At 35.9% G+C, this 19,998-nt stretch overlaps 1 protein-coding gene across 1 annotated transcript; it reads left to right on the top strand.

Moving 5' to 3' along the window:
* The first annotated feature begins 14,444 nt into the window (after positions 1-14,444).
* LOC137633233 (uncharacterized) lies at positions 14,445-15,500 on the top strand. The gene has a single exon (XM_068365424.1). It carries the CDS (start codon positions 14,445-14,447, stop codon positions 15,216-15,218), a length of 774 nt encoding a protein of 257 aa, XP_068221525.1. The 3' UTR covers positions 15,219-15,500.
* The last annotated feature ends 4,498 nt before the right edge of the window (positions 15,501-19,998 follow it).

Below are 19,998 nucleotides of genomic sequence, written 5' to 3'. Positions count from 1 at the left end.
ATGCCCTAAAGGACAGGAGACAGTGACATTGCCCTATCCTACAGGACAATGTCCTTGAGGACAGGAGACAGTGACATTGCCCTATCAAGCAGGACAATGCCTTAGAGGACAGTAGACAGTGAGATTGCCCTATTAAGCAGGACAATGCCCTAGAGGACAGGTGACAGTGAGATTGCCCTGTCAAGCAGGTCAATGCCCTAGAGGATATGAGACAGTGACATTGCCCTATTAAGCAGGACAATGCCTTAGAGGACAGGAGACAATGACATTGCCCTATCAAAGAGGACAATGTCCTAGAGGACAGGAGACAGTGACACTACCCTATCAAGCAGGACAATGTCCTAGAGGACAGGAGACAGTGACATTACCCTATCAAGTAGGACAATGCCCTAGAGGACAGGAGACAGTGACATTGCCCTGTCAAGCAGGACAATGCCCTAGAGGACAGGAGACAGTGACATTGCCCTATCAAGCAGGACAATGTCCTAGAGGACAGGAGATGGTCACATTACCCTATCAAGCAGGACAATGCCCTAGAGGACATAAGGCAGTGGCATTGCCCTATCAAGCAGGACAATGCCCTAGAGGACAGGAGACAGTGACATTGCCCCATCAAACAGGACAATGCCCTAGAGGACAGGAGACAGTGACATTACCCCATCAAACAGGACAATGCCCTAGAGGACAGGAGACAGTGACATTGCCGTATCAAGCAGGACAATGCCCTAGAGGACAGGAGACAGTGACATTGCCCTATCAAACAGGACAATGGCCTAGGGCACAGGAGACAGTGACATTGCCCTATCAAGCAGGACAATGCCCTAGAGGACAGGAGACAGTGACATTGCCCTATCAAACAGGACAATGCCCTAGAGGACAGAAGACAGTGAGATTGCCCTATCAAGCAGGACAATGCCCTAGAGGACAGGAGACAGTGACATTGCCCTATCAAACAGGACAATGCCCTAGAGGACAGGAGACAGTGAGATTGCCCTATCAAGCAGGACAATGTCCTAGAGGACAGGAGACAGTGACATTGCCCTATCAAGCAGGACAATGCCCTAGAGGACAGAAGATAGTGGCATTGCCCTATCAAGCAGGACAATGCCCTAGAGGACAGGAGACAATGACATTGCCCTATCAAACAGGACAATGGCCTAGGGCACAGGACACAGTGACATTGCCCTATCAAGCAGGACAATGCCCTAGAGGACAGGAGACAGTGAGACTGCCCTATCAAGCAGAACAATGCTCTAGAGCACAACAGACAGTGACATTGCCCTATCAAGCAGGACAATGCCCTAGAGGACAGGAGACAATGAGATTGCCCTATGAAGCAAGACAATGTCCTAGAGGACAGGAGACAGTGACATTGCCCTATCAAGCAGGACAATGCCCTAGAGGACAGAAGACAGTGGCATTGCCCTATCAAGCAGGACAATGCCCTAGAGGACAGGAGACAATGACATTGCCCTATCAAACAGGACAATGGCCTAGGGCACAGGAGACAGTGACATTGCCCTATCAAGCTGGACAATGCCCTAGAGGACAGGAGACAGTGACATTGCACTATCGAACAGGACAATGCCCTAGAGGACAGGAGACAGTGAGATTGCCCTATCAAGCAGGACAATGCCCTAGAGGACAGGAGACAATGACATTGCCCTATCAAGCTGGACAATGCCCTAGAGGACAGGTGACAGTGACATTACCCTATCAAGCAGGACAGTGCCCTAGAGGACAGAAGACAGTGGCATTACCTTATCAAGCAGGACAATGTTCTAGAGGACAGGAGATAGTGACATTACCCTATCAAGCATCACAATGCCTTAGAGGACAGAAGACAGTAGCATTACCCTATCAAGCATGACAATGCCCTAGAGGACAGGAGACAGTGACATTGCCCTATCAAACAGGACAATGCCCTAGAGGACAGGAGACAGTGACATTAGCCTATCAAGCAGGACAATGCCCTAGAGGACAGACGACAGTGGCATTGCCCTATCAAGCAGGAAAATGCCCTAGAGGACAGGAGACAGTGACATCGCCCTATCAAGCAGGGCAATGCCTTAGAGGACAGGGGACATTGACATCGCCCTATCAAGCAGGGCAATGCCCTAGAGGACAGGGGACAGTGACATTACCCTATTAAGCAGGACAATGCCCTAGAGGACAGGAGACAGTGACATTACCCTATCAAGCAGGACAATGCCCTAGAGGACAGACGACAGTGGCATTGCCCTATCAAGCAGGAAAATGCCTTAGAGGATAGGAGAGAGTGATATTGCCCTATCAAGCAGGACAATGCCCTAGAGGACAGGAGACAGTGACATTGCCCTATCAAGCAGGGCAATGCCCTAGAGGACAGGGGACAGTGACATTACCCTATTAAGCAGGACAATGCCCGCAAGGACAGGAGACAGTGACATTGTTCTATCAAATAGAACAATGCCCTAGAGGACAGGAGACAGTGTCATTGCCCTATCAAGCAGGACAACGCCCTAGAGGACAGGAGCCAGTGACATTGCCCTATTAAGCAGGATAATGCCCTAGAGGACAGGAGACAGTAACATTGCACTATCAAGCGGGACAATGCCCTAGAGGACAGGAGACAGTGACATTGTTCTATCAAACAGAACAATGCCCTAGAGGACAGGAGACAGTGTCATTGCCCTATCAAGCAGGACAACGCCCTAGAGGACAGGAGCCAGTGACATTGCCCTATTAAGCAGGATAATGCCCTAGAGGACAGGAGACAGTAACATTGCACTATCACGCGGGACAATGCCCTAGAGGACAGGAGATAGTGACATTGCCCTATCAAGCAGGACAATGCCCTAGAGGACAGGAGACAGTGACATTGCCCTACCAAGCAGGACAATGCCTTAGAGGATAGGAGACAGTGACATTACCCTATCGAGCAGGAAAATGCCCTAGAGGACAGGAGACAGTGACATTGCCCTATCAAGCAGGACAATGCCTTAAAGGACAGGAGACAGTGACATTGCCCTATGAAGCAGGACAATGCCTTAGAGGACAGTAGACAGTGACATTGCCCTATTAAGCAGGACAATGCCCTAGAGGACAGGTGACAGTGACATTGCCCCATCAAACAGGACAATGCCCTAGAGGACAAGAGACAGTGACATTGCCCCATTAAACAGGACAATGCCCTAGACGACAGGAGACAGTGACATTGCCCCATCAAGCAGGACAATGCCCTAGAGGACAGGAGACAGTGACATTGCCCTATCAAACAGGACAATGCCCTAGACGACAGGAGACAGTGACATTGCGCTATCAAGCAGGACAATGCCCTAGAGGACAGGAGACAGTGACATTGCCCTATCAAACTGGACAATGCCCTAGAGGACAGGAGACAGTGACATTGCGCTATCAAACAGGACAATGCCCTAGACGACAGGAGACAGTGACATTGCCCCATCAAGCAGGACAATGCCCTAGAGGACAGGAGACAGTGACATTACCCTATCAAGCAGAGCAATGCCCTCGAGGACAGGAGACAGTGACATTGCCCTATCAAGCAGGACAATGCCCTAGAGGACAGGAGCCAGTGACATTGCCTTATCAAGCAGGACAATGCCCTAGAGAACAGGAGACAGTGACATTGCCCTATCAAGCGGGACAATGCCCTAGAGGACAGGAGACAGTGACATTGCTCCATCAAGCAGGAAAATGCCCTAGAGGACAGGAGACAGTGACATCGCCCTATCAAGCAGGACAATGCACTAGAGGACAGAAGACAGTTGACATTGCTCCATCAAGCAGGAAAATGCCCTAGAGGACAGGAGACAGTGACATCGCCCTATCAAGCAGGACAATGCACTAAAGGACAGGAGACCGTGACATTGCCCTATCAAACATTACAATGCCCTAGAGCACAGGAGACAATGACATTACCCTATCAAGCAGGCCAATGCCCTAGAGGACAGGAGTCAGTGACATTGCCCTATCTAACAGGACAATGCCCTAGAAGACAGGAGGCAGTGACATTGCCCTATCAAGCAGGGCAATGCCATAGAGGACAGGAGACAATGACATTGCCCTATCAAGCAGGACAATGCCCTAGAGCATAGGAGACAGTGACATTACCCTATCAAGCAGGACAATGCGCTAGAGGACAGGACACAGTGAGATTGCCCTATCAAACAGGACAATGCCCTAGAGGACAGGAGACAGTGACATTGCCCTATCAAGCAGGACAATGCCCTAGATGATAGGAGACAGTGGCATTGCCCTATCATGCAGGACAATGTCTTAGAGGACAGGAGACAGTGACATTGCCCTATTAAGCAGAACAATGCCCTAGAGGACAGGAGACAGTAAAATTGCACTATCAAGCGGGACAATGCCCTGGAGGACAGGAGACAGTGACATTGCCCTATTAAGCAGGACAATGCCCTGGAGGACAGGAGACAGTGACATTGCCCTATCAAGCAGGGCAATGCCCTATAGGACAGGAGACAGTGACATTGCCCTATCAAAGAGGACAATGCCTTAGAGGACAAGAGACAGTGACATTGCCCTATCTACTGTCAAACAGGACAATGCACTAGAGGACAGGAGACAGTAACATTGCCCTGTCAAGCAAGACAATGCCCTTGAGGACAGGAGACAGTGGCATTGCCCTATAAAGCAGGAAAATGCCCTAGAGGACAGGAGACAGTGACATTGCCTTATCAAACTGCAGGATAATCCCCATAAAGACTGACCATATATACATATGATCAGCCCCCAAGCCCCCTCTCCACCCAAGCTAGGACCAAGGAGGGCCAGGCAATGGCTGCTAATGACTCAGCAATTAAACCCATAGGCTCCCCAAGCCGTCCACAAGGATGGTGTTGTTGCAGTGACCAAAGAAACTAACGACCTTGAGCGGGACTTTACCACATAAGCCACCACAACCTATGATTTGATTTTCATGATAATTACTATGGGATGTATTTTATTGGGCTAATAATTAAGGGAATGATACATGAGGAATAATAATTGTAAAGATAATAAAGCCTAATGATTTCATTAATATGGCAAAAAAAAACGATTATAAAGGTCATTTACTTAAATAAGTAAATAAAATACTGTTGGATTGCATATTAGTTATTGTCAGTATTTTAGAAGATATATGAGATTTTCTTGAAAAATTTCCCTATTTTTTAGTCCAAATCTTGTAAGGGCCCGGGTTTGAAAAAAGGTCAAGAATTTGACGGTGTCAGATTTTGTGTTAGACTACAACATAGAGTCATTTTACGGGTATATATGTGGTCATCGCATTTTTTCGCTCTCCGACTAAAATTATAGAAGATATACGAGATTTTCTTGAAAAATTTCCATATTTTTGAGTCCGAATCTAGTAAGGGCCGGGATCAGAAAAAAGGTCATGAATTTGAAGGTGTCAGATTTTGTGTTAGACTGCAGCATAGAGTCGTTTTATGGGTATATATGTGGTCATCGCATTTTTTCGCTCTCCGACTAAAATTATAGATGATATATGAGATTTTCTTGAAAAATGTCCATATTTTTTAATCTGAATCTAGTAAAGGCCGGAATCAGAAAAAAAGGTCAAGAATTTGACGGTGTCAGATTTTGTGTTAGACTGCAGCATAGAGTCATTTTATGGGTATATATGTGGTCATCGTATTTTTTCGGTCTCCGACTAAAATTATAGATGATATATGAGATTTTCTTGAAAAATTTCCATATTTTTTAGTCCGAATCTAGTAAGGGCCGGGGTCAGAAAAAAGGTCAAGAATTTGACGGTGTCTTATTTAGGTTGAATGAGGGATAATAATTAAGAAAAAATAATCGGTACGATAAGAAAACCTACTAATTTCATTATGACAAAAAAGGTTACATCTGGCTTTGATGTGTATGATTATGATAACAGGTTTTCCAAACTATTGGTTTTATTGTGGTTGCATTAGGAATAATTAAGAAAATAATCCTTGTAAAGATAATAAAGCCTCTTAATTTCATTATTATGCTAAAGAAAGGTGTCAGTCTATGAATTGTTTCATTATAAAGATATTTTTTTTTCAATTAAGGTAAATATTCTGCAATCAATAACTCCCATACAATGTCATAACAGAGTTACCAAAATGATCGTTCTAATCGAAGTTGCACGAGGGGTAGTAATTATAAATACTGAGGCTTCCCTGGAGTACTTTACCATCCTCCTTTATGACAGGACAGCAATATGCACCTCCATTAATGAAGTCAGAAAGCTTCTGTTCACACGAAAGGGGCGTCAGATGTTAGCCCTTCCTCCTACCAAGGCTGCCTCACAGCAACGTATTAGGAGGGCTGTATTGCAAGGTGGCCATTGTTGGTGACATACTACAATGCCATATCGCCAGCTTCCCTTCCCTTCTGAGTAGGGATGGTCTTGGGAAGAACATTGGAAGCCCCTGTGGATAAACCTACAGGAAGCCTGTGCATTATGACAAATATAGGCTGTCAGTCAATGAAATATATGATTATAAAGGTAATTTTTTTAATCGAGATATATAATGTACTGTCAACAAAGTATAAATAGTGTCCCACCATAGCTATTTTAAATTTTAAAGGCTACTCATGAGTAGCAGAGGCAAGCAGGACCTTGCCCTAGAGACTAACCATATATACATATGATCAGTGCCCAAGCCCCCTCTCCACCTAAGCTAGGACGAGAGAGGGCCAGGTAATGGCTGCTGATGACTCACCACGTAAACCTATAGGCTCCTCCACCCCCCCCCCACCATCCTCACCTTAAGGATGGTTAGGTTGCACAAACTAAAGGAACTAACAAGTTTGAGCGGGACTCCACCCCCAGTCCAGGGATCACCATGCAGAGACGTTACTAATAAACCACAACAAACCTAAATGTTATATCTATTGAGGTAAAAAGATAAAATCCATAAACTCTTTTTATGGACAGATTTGTTGTTGTTGTTGTTTTTGTTGTCGTTGTTGTGTTTATTTTCTGTCTCGCTTTCCATTTTAATATGGAGTTTATTCATGAAAACTTTTTTTTTCCTTTGAATCATATCAAAAGGGTTTGCATCCGGATATTTGGTTTAATTTTACCTGAAATAGATGCGATTGTTTACGAATGTTTTCCATTACTTTCCTTTTAATTTCGTTTTAATCCGAAAACTTTGTTTCAATGTGTCTTTCTGATATCCCATTTTATATAAGCGTATACTTACAATATGGGTGTTTTGTTTCATTTTCCCTCTTAATTTCACTCTATTTCAATTGTTGAATTACCTAAGGAAGGGTTTAATATATGGGTTTCTCTTGCTGATAGGTATTTGTTCCATTAATTTTAATGAAATTATATATATATATATAATATATATATATATATTTAATTTATATATATATATATATATATATATATATATATATATATATATATATATATATATATATATATATATATACAAATCTAAATGTGCGAAATGTATCATATATATATATATATATATATATCTATATCTATATCTATATATATAGATATCTATATCTATATATATATATATATATATATATATATATATATATATATATATATATATATATATATATATTCATGGACACAGCTTTAATACAAAAAGGAAATTTGAAAAAAAAATTCCTCGAAATAAATAATTTGCTAATTTTATAATTCTTTTACTATTCCAGAATGTTCAAAGGCAGGGTGATGTTCAAGATTGAACAACTTGGATTTTATGAATTCCATTTTCTAATTAGTCAATTCTTGAAAGTTATTAAATTATTTTTTTAACTTTTTTATTTAAAAAGTTAAATTACATTTTTACAATCACAATATTTACAGTATGGTTACAGTATACATTAACATTTTTATGTAAACATAAACCATCAAAATTAACAATTTACACATCTTGATTTTGATTTTGAGCTACTCAAAAACAATAATTTATATACTCTTTTTTTTAATTTTATTCATTCTTTCTTCATAGATATTTATAATAGCTATCTATCATCATGAAATTTGCACTTGAGAAAGACATGTTTACTCTTATGTATACAGTTTCTTCTTACTGACTCAAACAACATGTAATACCCCTAAAGTCATTTAATTTAGATAAATCTTCAATTATACGTGAATATAATTGTTAATTTCGGTCTCGTTAACTACCCTCTCAGTGATTACTTCTTTCGGCTTCATTCGATAATTTTACAATTTTAGTCATAACGGATGAAGAAAATTATCAATGCATATGAAATACAGAACCTTTGTTCACATATAAACGTAACCCATATTACAGACTCGATTAAAAATATATAAACTTATATCTTTATAAACAACCTAATGGGTAATTATAGCCGGTGCTTAATCCATTGATTAATAACTTTAGAATCATGTCAACTACAGAAAATATTCTCTATTAGTAGTCTGTTCATTTGGCACCTCTAAATCTTGCATAAAACTGCTCGTAATGAAATTAACCCTTTAATTGTGTCCCTATAACTACCGATTGCTTGGGTCGACCACGTGACTCCGAAACATTCCTTTCTTCAAAGAGGAATTTTCCATCAATTTTGGTTATTTGTGGACAGCTGAGGACATCTATTGGTAGTCTGGAGAACCTTTGAAATTAACTTCCATCTAAAGACCTTATTGATTGACTGTTTTCATATGATGATTAAAATTCCTCACAGATTTCTGAAATGTTAGGAAATGGATCATTTTTTGATATTTTGAAATCATTGTCTTGTTAAAAAGTATTTGAAGAATAATTGTAACCTTTATATAGGAAATCCAAGCGTATTATATCTCATTTCTTTCCGAAAGAAAAACTGTAATTAACGTCAAAATATGATTCGGTAGTTTTATTGTGTTGATCTGGATTATATCAAACTAATTATTATTGGAAGATAGGTGTACGATGTAACTAAAACGTGAACACTAGTGATTCAATCTAACCCTGGAGCAATACACTGACATCAGTGTATGTGTTATTGATAACCAAGGTTTGGTGATACTAACCACCGAATTTAACAGGACGATTATTTTAAATATCCATCTTCACATAATTCAGCAGATGGAAAGCTCAATTTATTTGTATTATATTTTAGTTGGCTGAATTTAGTTACCATCAAAGTGAAATTATGATCCTGAATATCATATCCAAGCTATTATAACTAGGATGTTGACAAGACGACTGTTTTCAATTTCCAAGTATATAAATTATTGTCTTTGAGTAGCTAAAAATGAAAATAAATGTGTAAATTTTTTTTATTGTTATGATTTATGATTATGTAAATATGCAATTGTATTAATGTAATCATACTGGAAATATTGTGATTATAAAAAAAATGTAATTGAAATTTTTGAATATAAAGATAAAAAGACAAGGTGGATAAAAGACACCAGAGCATTGAAGTTATGGAGATATTTTATGGAATATTTTATCCTAAATATATGGGAGACAAATTTTGGTTACAAACTATCTCATAAATACGTCTTTTGATACACGTGCCTCTCCATCTTAAATAGATTCTATATCAGGTAATATTCTCCCCATTTGTATTATCTTTTGGAAATCTAGAGTAAATTTGTAAGTTTACAGATTATTCCAATTTTCATATTTTTTGTTCAAATTCATGATTCATTCTTCGAGTAAGTATTTTTATTCACGTTATTACCTATCATTAATAAGGATTGGCTATATGGATACATGGATATCAAATAAAATGTAGGTAGAAACGAACTAAAGAATTATGGGGACTTGGGTAAAAAAGAGAGCTACAAGCATTTTCTATATTATTCCAGAAATTGATCTCCACATATTCTCCTGGTAAGCATCGGTTCTCCTCATGATACCCCGTGAACTGCACTTTATTAAAAGGTCAAAAGGAAAAACTACCTACATACGTAGATACGCACAACAATGTATAGCATATATGCATATACATCTGTGTTCTTATATACCCTGGCCACTACACGACTTCGTTCCTAATATTCTATATTACTTGAAAAGGTATATGCTTGACAATCTTTAGAATAATGTTACATATGGAAGTGCACACATTCATTAAATTTAACATATTCATTTGCATTAATCTGTCAATCTCAGCAACCCTATTTACATATGTCATATCGTCTATCATATTAAGACTTTTATGTAAATGGAGACTGAAACTCTTGTACCTTTATGATGTACATATCAATAGATTTTGTTTCGTTTTCATATATGTTTCTCTTACTGTTAGTTATTCGTTCCGTTTTTTTTCAAGGAAATAAATGAAATATTCATGGCTACAGCTTTAATATGAAAATAGAAAGTTGAAAAAAAAAATCATCGAAAAAAATTATTTTTTAAATTTTGTTATAAATTTCCGTTTAACTATTCAAGAATGTTCCAAGTAAGGTTGGTGTACAAAATTTAGCAATTTGTATTTCATGGATTCCATTTTTTAATTAATCAAATCTTGAAAGTCATTAGATTTAGATAAATGTCGATTTATTTGTGAATATAATTGTTGGATTCGCATCGTCTCGTTAACTATCCTCTCAGTGATTACTTTTTTTCTGCTTCATTCGATAATTTTAGCTTCTTAATTATAATGGATGAGTAAAATGATGAATGCATAGGAAATACAGAACCTTTATTAACATATAAACGTAACCCATATTACAGATTCGATAAAAAATATATAAACTTATAACTTTCTAAACAACCTAATGGGTAATTATAGCCGGTGCTTAATCCATTGATTAATAACTTTAAAATCTTGACAACTAAAGAAAATCCTCTTTATTAGCAGTCTGTTCATTTGGCACCTCTAAATCTTGCATAAAACTACTCGCAATTAAAAGACCCCCTTTAATTGTGTCCTTATAACTAACTACCTATTGCTTCGGGCGACCACGTGGGTCCCTTAACATTCCATTCTTCACAGAGCAATTTTCAATTCATTTTTGTTATTTATGGACAGCTGAGGACATCTGTTGGCGGTCTGGTGAACCTTTGAAATTAGCTTCCATCTAAAGGCAAATTGATTGACTGTTTTCACTTGATGATTAAAATGCCTTACAGATTTCTGAAATGCTTGGAAATGCATCATTATTTAGTCTTTTGATATCATTATATTATCAAGAAGTATTTGAAACATAATTGTAACCTTTATATAGGAAATCTTAGCGTATTATTCATGATATCTTTCTGAAAGATAAACAATAATTACCGCCAAAATATGATTAGGTAGTTTTATTTTGTTTATCTGGATTATATTGAAATTATCAGTATTTGAAGAAATGTTCATTTGATAACTAAAACGTAAATACTAGTTATTCAATCTACCCTGGAGTAATACACTGAAGCCAGTGTATGTGTTATTGATAACCAAGGTTTAGTGATTCTAGCCACCGAATTCAACTAGACGATTTTTTTTCAATTTCCATCTGGACTTAGTCAAGCAGATAGAAAACTCAATTTATTCGTATTATATTTTAGTTGGCTAAAAATCAAAATCAAGATGTGTAAATTTTTAATTTAGATGGTTAATGTTTATGTATAAATGCTATCGTATAACTGTAATCATACTGGAAATATTGTGATGGTAAAAAAATGTAATTTTACATTTTTAATAAAAAGATAGAAAAATTTGATTTTTAATTTGATGAATTTAGTTACCATCTTAAATATTCATCTTCACATAATCCAGCAAATGGAAAACTAAGTTTATGGGTATTATATTTAACTTGCCTTAATTTGGTTATCATCAAAATGAAATTATGATCGTGAAAATCATATCCAATCTATTAATTATAAAGATTTGACAGTTTCCAAATTTAGACTGAAATATTTAGCTATAAATTTTATTTAAAAATTCAGCAAAAAAAAAAAAAAAAAAAAAAAAAAAACATACTTTTGGATTCAGCACTAAATTAATATAAGAATGATGATGTGTCAATTCTATATTATTTGACTAAGGTTGATAAAAGAAACCACAATTGCATTGAAGTTATGTAGATACAATATTCTATCATAGACATATGGGATACAAATTTTGGTTACGAATCCATCTCAGCAATAAGTCTTTTGATTCGTGTGACTCTCCAACTTAAATAGATTCTATATCAGGCAATAATCTCCTTTTTTATTGTCTTGTGGAGTAAATTTCTAAAATCACAGATTTTTCAAATTTTCATATTTTTTTTTGTTCAAATATGACGTCATAAAGGATTCACTCTCTGGGTATTTTTTCATGTTATAAACTAGTATAAAAAGGGATGAGGTATATAAATACATGGATATCAACATAAAATGCAGGTAGAAACGAACTAAAGAATGATGGGGACTTGGGTAAGAGAGCTACAAGCATTTTTCGTGTTATTCCAGAGATTGATGTCCACATATTCTCCTGGTAGGCCTCTGCTCACCTCATGATACTCCGTGAACTGCACTTTTATTAAAAGGTCAAAATGAAAAACTACATATATGCACAAATACACACATACGCACAACAATGTATAGTATGTATGCATATACATCTGTGTTTATGTATACCCTGGCTACTACACTTCTTTGTTCCTAAAATCCGATATCACTTAGAAAGGTATATGCTTGACAATCTTTAGAATAATGTTACATATGGAAGTGTACACATTCATTAAATTTAACATATTCATTTGCATTAATCTGTCAATCTCAGTAACCCTACTTACAGATGTGCCATATCGTCTATCATATTAAAACTTTTATGTAGATGGAAACTGGAAGCCTTGTGCCTTTATGATGCACAGATCAATAGATGTTGTTTCGTTTTAATATATGTTTCTCTTACTGATAGTTATTTGTTCCATTTTTTTTAAGGAAATAAAGAAAATATTCAAATATTCATGGCTACGCTTTAATAGGAAAATGGAAAGTTAAACAAAAAATCCTCGAAAAAAATAATTTTTCTAAATTTTGTAATAAATTTCCGTTTAACTATTCAAAAATGTTCCAAGGAAGGTTGGTGTTCAAAATTTAACAATCTATATTTCATGGATTCCATTTTTCAATTAATCAAGTCTTGAAAGTCATTTAATTTAGATAAATCTTGATTTATTTGTGAATGTAATTGTTGGATTCCTATCTTCTCGTTAACTACCCTCTCAGTGATTAGTTCTTTCTCTTTCATTCGATAATTTGACCTTTTTAATCATATTGAATGAGGAAAATGATGAATGCATAGGAAATGCAGAACCTTTATTAACATATAAACGTAACCCATATTACAGACTTAATTAGAAATATATAAACTTATAACTTATAAACAACCTAATGGGTAATTATAGCCGGTGCTTAATCCATTGATTACTAACTTTAGAATCATGTCGACTACAAAAAAATATTCTTTATTAGCAGTCTGTTCATTTGGTACCTCTAAATCTTGCATAAAACTGCTCGTAATTATAAGCACCCCTTTAATTGTATCCCTATAACTACCGATTGCTTCGGGTGACCACGTGGGTCCCTTAAATTCCTTTCTTCAAAGAGGAATTTTCCACTAATTTTGAAGAAAAAGAAGAAGAAGCTCTGTTTGTTTACAAACGCTATTTGGAACGCTCTGCTCATTTTGTGATTTTGAGTCGGTTTTCCGAGGGTTTTCTTATGAATTTGGACTACAACTTGTGAGTAAGATGCCAGTGAACTAATTAGTGTTCAAGTGAACTAGTTTGTGTCATAGTTTATATTATTAGACGTAGTTTGCCTTGATACACCTCCAAGGAATCGCCAAGCCGGAGGTTTCATGTCGCCTGAGGCGATATGACGTCATCATAGAAAACGGAGCGTTTTCTACCAGCTACGATGGCCAACAACTTTCCAATGGCTGCGAGACTTAAACCAAAGACTACAGTTGGTTTAAAATTTTCGTGTTCCCCTAATTATGAGTCGGCATGTGATGTCATATTTAATAAGTTAAAAATAAGTGAAAAAGACATACGAGGGTTTCAGAACATACCAAATAACAGAGTGGCTGTGAAATTTATTGAGGAGAAGGTTTTTGATGTCTTTATACGAGAGTACGAAGACAAAGTGATTCATTTCGGTAATGGTGAAAAGGCCCTTGTAGTAAATTTGAGTAGTGTATATACCTATGTATCAATACGTTATGCACACTTTGATATAGAAGACTCCCTTTTAATTAGTGTCCTCGAACAGTATGGGAAAGTTCTTCATCTCAGACATAATACCTTTTCTCATGGGAGAGCAAATGGTCTAGAAAATGGAACACGCACTGTGAAAATGGAAATAAAGAAAAATATCCCATCCTCCATAAATATTTGTGGTTATAATGTTGTGTTTTTATATAATGGTCAGAAAAAGACGTGTTACAAGTGCAGAAGAGACTCTCATATGGCAGTTAACTGTAATATGGATAGTGAGCCTAAGTTAAATATTTTCAATTTGAATGATTTCCCAGCAATGCCCGGCAAGGATTCTGATAAGGGTCGGATATCGGAAGAAGATGGTACTCCTGATGTTCAACTGGCAACAGGTAATGAAGCAAATGTGGAGCAACCATGTGATGGAAAGAGTATTGAAAATGATAAAGAAGAATCCAGCAACCACGGAGAGGACCAGATAGGCGACTTATGCGAAGCAGTAGGAGAACAACTAGTGACCATTCCCTCATCCAAGAATGTTGATGATGTTGCTGTTCATCAACACTCAGTCGAAATAGAAGGTCGATCATGTGACCTGGGGGGTCATGTTCCAGGTAATGGTGATAATTTAACAGATACCGACAGTGATAGTGACATCTTTGCAATAAAAAGTGCACCTGAAGGAGCTTCTCAAGTTACCGAAATAACTGAGGATAAGGGGCTTCCATCACAAGATGAACCTCGTATTCCTTACACAGTTGAAAGTCTCTTTCCCGTTGAAGATGATGTAAATGAAGAACCGGGAAATCTTAAGGAAATCAATATAGCGGTTTCAGTGCATAGGGATGATGAATCAGTGGATGGTGCTACTGAAGAACGTGACATGGATATAGAGGTAAATAAAGTCAGTGATATTGAAGACGATTTGAAAAATGATGATAAAGGTTCAGACGTGATGCCAAAAGGCCAGTGGAACATAGATTTAGATACTGTAGGTAAATTAAAGTTAATTAGAGGAAAATCCAATAAAGAAAAAAGGAAGGAAGAAAAAATGAATGGAAAAGATAGGTTGTCAAAGAAAAAGAAAAAGTAATTGTTTCAGTGTTCGTTGTTGTAATGGCTCTTTCTGTTGCCACTTTAAATATTAATGGCTTAAATGAGGTAATTAAACAAATGAAAGTTGTGTCCCTTATCATGTACTATAAAATTGATATTCTGTTGATTCAAGAACATAACGTAAAAGATATTTCAGGGTTGAGTTATCTCACTAATTTTATGTGTATAGTGTTCAATCCATCAATCAATTTAAAAGGAGGTACAATGATTTGTATAAATAATCAAACAAATGTTAAACTTTTAACCAAGGAGATGGATACTAACGGTAGAATTGCTGGTGTAAGGGTATGTTACAATAACTGCATTATACCTATTATAAATGTGTATGCTCCATCTGGTGCCAGTAAATTTGCTGAAAGGGAAGACTTTTTCAGGAATGAAATATTGTATTACCTGCGACATAATATTGATTATCTTATTTTTGAAGGTGATTTCAAATGTATAACATGCACAAGAGATTGCAGTAATAATAACAAAGCTTTACTGTCTAAGTCTATGAGTACTCTCGTGAAAAACCTTGCTCTGAGAGATAATTACAAATTCACAAACAGGATATTAGAATACACTTATATACGGGAAAACTATGGATCCAGAATAGACAGGATTTATACGGTAAAATTATTTGATAATATAACATCTGTAGACACCATTCCAATAAGTTTTTCAGATCATAGTATGGTTGTTTTGAAATTAAACATAAACACACAAAAAATTGGCACAGGGTATTGGAAGTTGAATGTTAAAGTTTTAGATTCTGATGAAATTGAAGAAATTTTTTTACATGTATGGCAGTTTATAAAGCAGAAAAAGGGTACATTTGATAACATACTCTTATGGTGGGACTGGGCAAAATCACAATGTAAAAAATTCTTTGTCAAATTATGTAAAAAATGTTCTCAAGAAAAGTATGGATTGCTGAACTTATTACAAACAAGATTGCGTCAACTTTATGATATTAACTATAAAACTAGTGTAAATTATGAAAATATTAAGATTCTCAAGACTAGGATTTGTGACATCCAGAATGAAATATTAGAGGGTATAAAGATAAGAGCCAAACTAAATGATCGTACAACTGGGGAAATAATATCTGCACATCTACTTGGTGCTGAGAAAAAGAAAAATCATACACGCATTACTAACATAAAACAAGCAGATGGTTCCATTGTAGAAAGCACAGAGGGAATTTCGGTTTTTATAAAGGAGCACTTTGAAAATTTGTTTAGTAAGGTAACTGGTCAGGTAAAAAGTCAAGATTATTTTCTTAACCTATGCCATTCTGTCCTAAACCAGGAAGATGTAAGTTTTTTAAGTAGAGAATTAGAGGAAATTGAGGTTTTTGATGCTATCAAGAGTATGTGTAAAGGAAGATCACCAGGGTATGATGGACTTCCTATAGAATTCTACAAAAAGTTTTGGTCTTTAATAAAGTCTGACGTTATGGAAGTGTTCAAATCCATTGTGACTGAGAAATATATGTCAGATAGTCAAAATTTGGGTGTAATAAAATTATTAGCTAAAATAGGAGATTTATCTTTGGTGGAGAACTGGAGACCTATATCCCTTTTGAATGTTGACTATAAAATCTTTGCTAAGGTTTTAGCAAACAGATTGAGATGTGTTATTGGGAAGATTATCTCCCCAGAACAATATTGTGCAGTGAAGGAAAGGTCGATTGTGAATTGTAATAATACGATTCGAGATGTAATTTTTCATACAAAACAAAAGAGTGAAGACTTAGCAATTCTAAGCTTAGACTGGTCTAAGGCTTTTGATAGAGTTAATATGGATTTTGTTTTTAAAGTGATGAAGAAATTTGGTTTACCAGATGAATTTGTGGCTCTAGTTAGAATACTGTACAAAGATTGTGTAAGTAGTATCTTGGTAAATGGGTTTATGAGTTCAACTTTTTGTATTAAGAGGTCAGTAAGACAAGGCTGCCCTATGTCAATGCTGTTATATTGTATATTTCAAGAACCTTTGTATAGAGCAATAAAGAGCAATAACAAGATAATAGGGCCTACCCTTCCAAACAATGTAAATATATGCCTGCAAGGTTATGCAGATGACTCATCCGTGATCTTGTCAACTGATGATTCAGTTAGAGAGTGTTATAAAGAAGTACAATGGTTTGAACTTGCGACAGGTGCACAGCTAAACAAGGACAAAACTAGTATAATTGGGTTTGGGAAATGGGAAAACCGAAAAATTTGGCCTATCAGTTGGTTGAAAACTGTTGAAAGTATCAAAATTCTTGGTATAATTTATTATAGTGATTTTGAGGTTACATGTGAAGAAAATTGGTCTCGCCTTACTCAAAATATTAAAATATCCATAGATATGCTAAGTCAAAGACAATTATCTATTTTCCAAAGAGCTATTATTGTTAATTCACTAGTTTTGTCCAAAGTTTGGTATATATCACACACTTTGCCTCCTTTGAAAAAGTACATTGCTCAAATAAATATGCATGTATTCCGATATATATGGCAGGGAACTTACCATCCTGTTGGTAGAGATACTCTTTGTTTGTCGAAAGAGAAAGGTGGATTGGGTATTATAAATGTTTATTTTAAGTCCTTGGCGATTTTTAGTTCGACAGCTCTAAATGATATTAGAAAGGATATTGGTTTAAGTAATTTCTATTGCAAGATGAGAATTAGTTTTTTGTTGGACTTGAAGGAAATAAATGAGGTTTCATTTGTGTCAACATCATTTTATTCAGTTGCAATTAATGTAATCAGAAAAGTTTATCACCATGCAAAATTTCCTAACTTAAGTTCTAAAGATTGTTATAATTTCATAAGGCCAGAGATTGTCCCAAAAATTGAAGGGAGTTATCCATTTTTGGACTGGAAAATGGTATGGGACAGCATAAACAAACCTTTCATTGGCATCATGGAGAGAGAGTTTGCCTTTAAATACGCTCATGAAACTTTGGCGACAAATAATCGTCTGAAAATGTTAAATATCAGAGAGAGTGATAAATGTGATCATTGCGATGATGTTGAATATAGTTTGCATATATTTTACTTTTGCAGGCACATCCAGACAATATTGATGTATGTCAAAAATGTATTATTTCATACTTGTGACATAAACAGGGACAATTTTTTAAACACATTAATGTTCAATTACAAATATAGGACGAAAAAGGATTATAATAGCGCCACTGTATTGATAATTGGTTATTTATATGCTGTTTGGGTAAGTAAGAAGAAACGATATACGAAAGAGGAAACAGATGCCTTTCTTAAGAGTAAATTTCAATATGATCGGTGGCTTCTGAAAAATATCTATAAAGAAAGAATGAATAAAATGTTCACCAAAAAGTATATAAATTATTGTTTTGAGTGACTAAAAATTAAAATCAAGATGTGTGATGTTGTAAATTGTTAAATTAGATGGGTTTGTTTATAGAAAAATGCAATTAAATATATTTATACTGTAAATAATGTAATTGTAAAGAATATGTAATTTAACTTTTTAATAAAAAGGAAAATTTTTTTTGGTTATTTGTGGACAGCCGAGGACATCTGTTGGCGGTCTGAAGAACTTTTGAAATTAGCTTCCATCTCAAGACAAATTGATAGGCCATATTCATATGATTAAATTTCCTTACTGATTTCTGGAATGTTGAGAAATGAACCAGGATTTGATATTTTGATATCATTATTATGTCAAGAAGTATTTGAAACATAATTGTAACCTTTATATAGGAAATCCAAGCGAATTATATTTTTTTTTTTTAAAGGAAAACTATAATTACCGCCAAAATGTTACTCGGTAGTTTTATTGTGTTTATCGGGATTATATTAAACTTATTCTTTGAAGAAAGGTGCGTTTGGTAACTAAAGCGTGAACACTAGTCATTCAGTCTACCCCTGGAGCAATACACTGAAGTCAGTGTATTGATAATCAAGGTTTGGTGATTCTAGGAACAGAATTTAACAAGTCGATTGTTCTCAATATCCATCCTGACATAATTAAGCAGATTGCTGTTGAGTCTAGGCTTTTATGTTCTTAAAAAAAATTAAACGCTCTCTCTCTCTCTCTCTCTCTCTCTCTCTCTCTCTCTCTCTCTCTCTCTCTCTCTCTCTCTCTCTCTCTCTCTCCCTCCCTAACAGATGCTTTACTGCTTAACAGATTTCAAGAAAATATCTTGAATAATTGCATGCTTTATATTTCCCTCAAGATCTCTGCATCCTTTCCCAATGACACATCATATCAAGGCGTTGTTGGCTGATTGATTGAAGGCGTCTGTTCAACTTTCCTGGAATATTCTCTCTTCCCAAACATGCGTCCGACGAACTTTTATCCCTTGAGAGAATGAAGTGAACTTGCTGAGGCAAGATTGGGTCAACGCAACAGGTCCCTGAGGTCACGACCTCAACTGTTGGCACCTCAGAGCCAAGTGGCTCTGTCACAGCAATGCTGGGTGACTGGTGGCTGAGTTCCTTTAAGTGGCGTTACCACATTTTAATTCATTGATAGAGGGAATATTCTTGTAATTTGAAATATTTAATTTTTGATAGGATCAATTTACCCTTCATTTGGAACACATACATTATATATATATATATATATATATATATATATATATATATATATATATACTATATATACTATATATATATGTGTGTGTGTATATATGTATATATCTGCATATATATATATATATATATATATATATATATATATATATATATATATATATATATATATATATATATATCTCTCTCTCTCTCTCTCTCTCT

Source organism: Palaemon carinicauda, chromosome 42 (genome assembly GCF_036898095.1).
Source record: "Palaemon carinicauda isolate YSFRI2023 chromosome 42, ASM3689809v2, whole genome shotgun sequence".
Classification (NCBI taxonomy): domain Eukaryota; kingdom Metazoa; phylum Arthropoda; class Malacostraca; order Decapoda; family Palaemonidae; genus Palaemon; species Palaemon carinicauda.
Note: the sequence above shows the minus strand (reverse complement) of the source record. Positions and strands in the feature narration are given on the sequence as shown.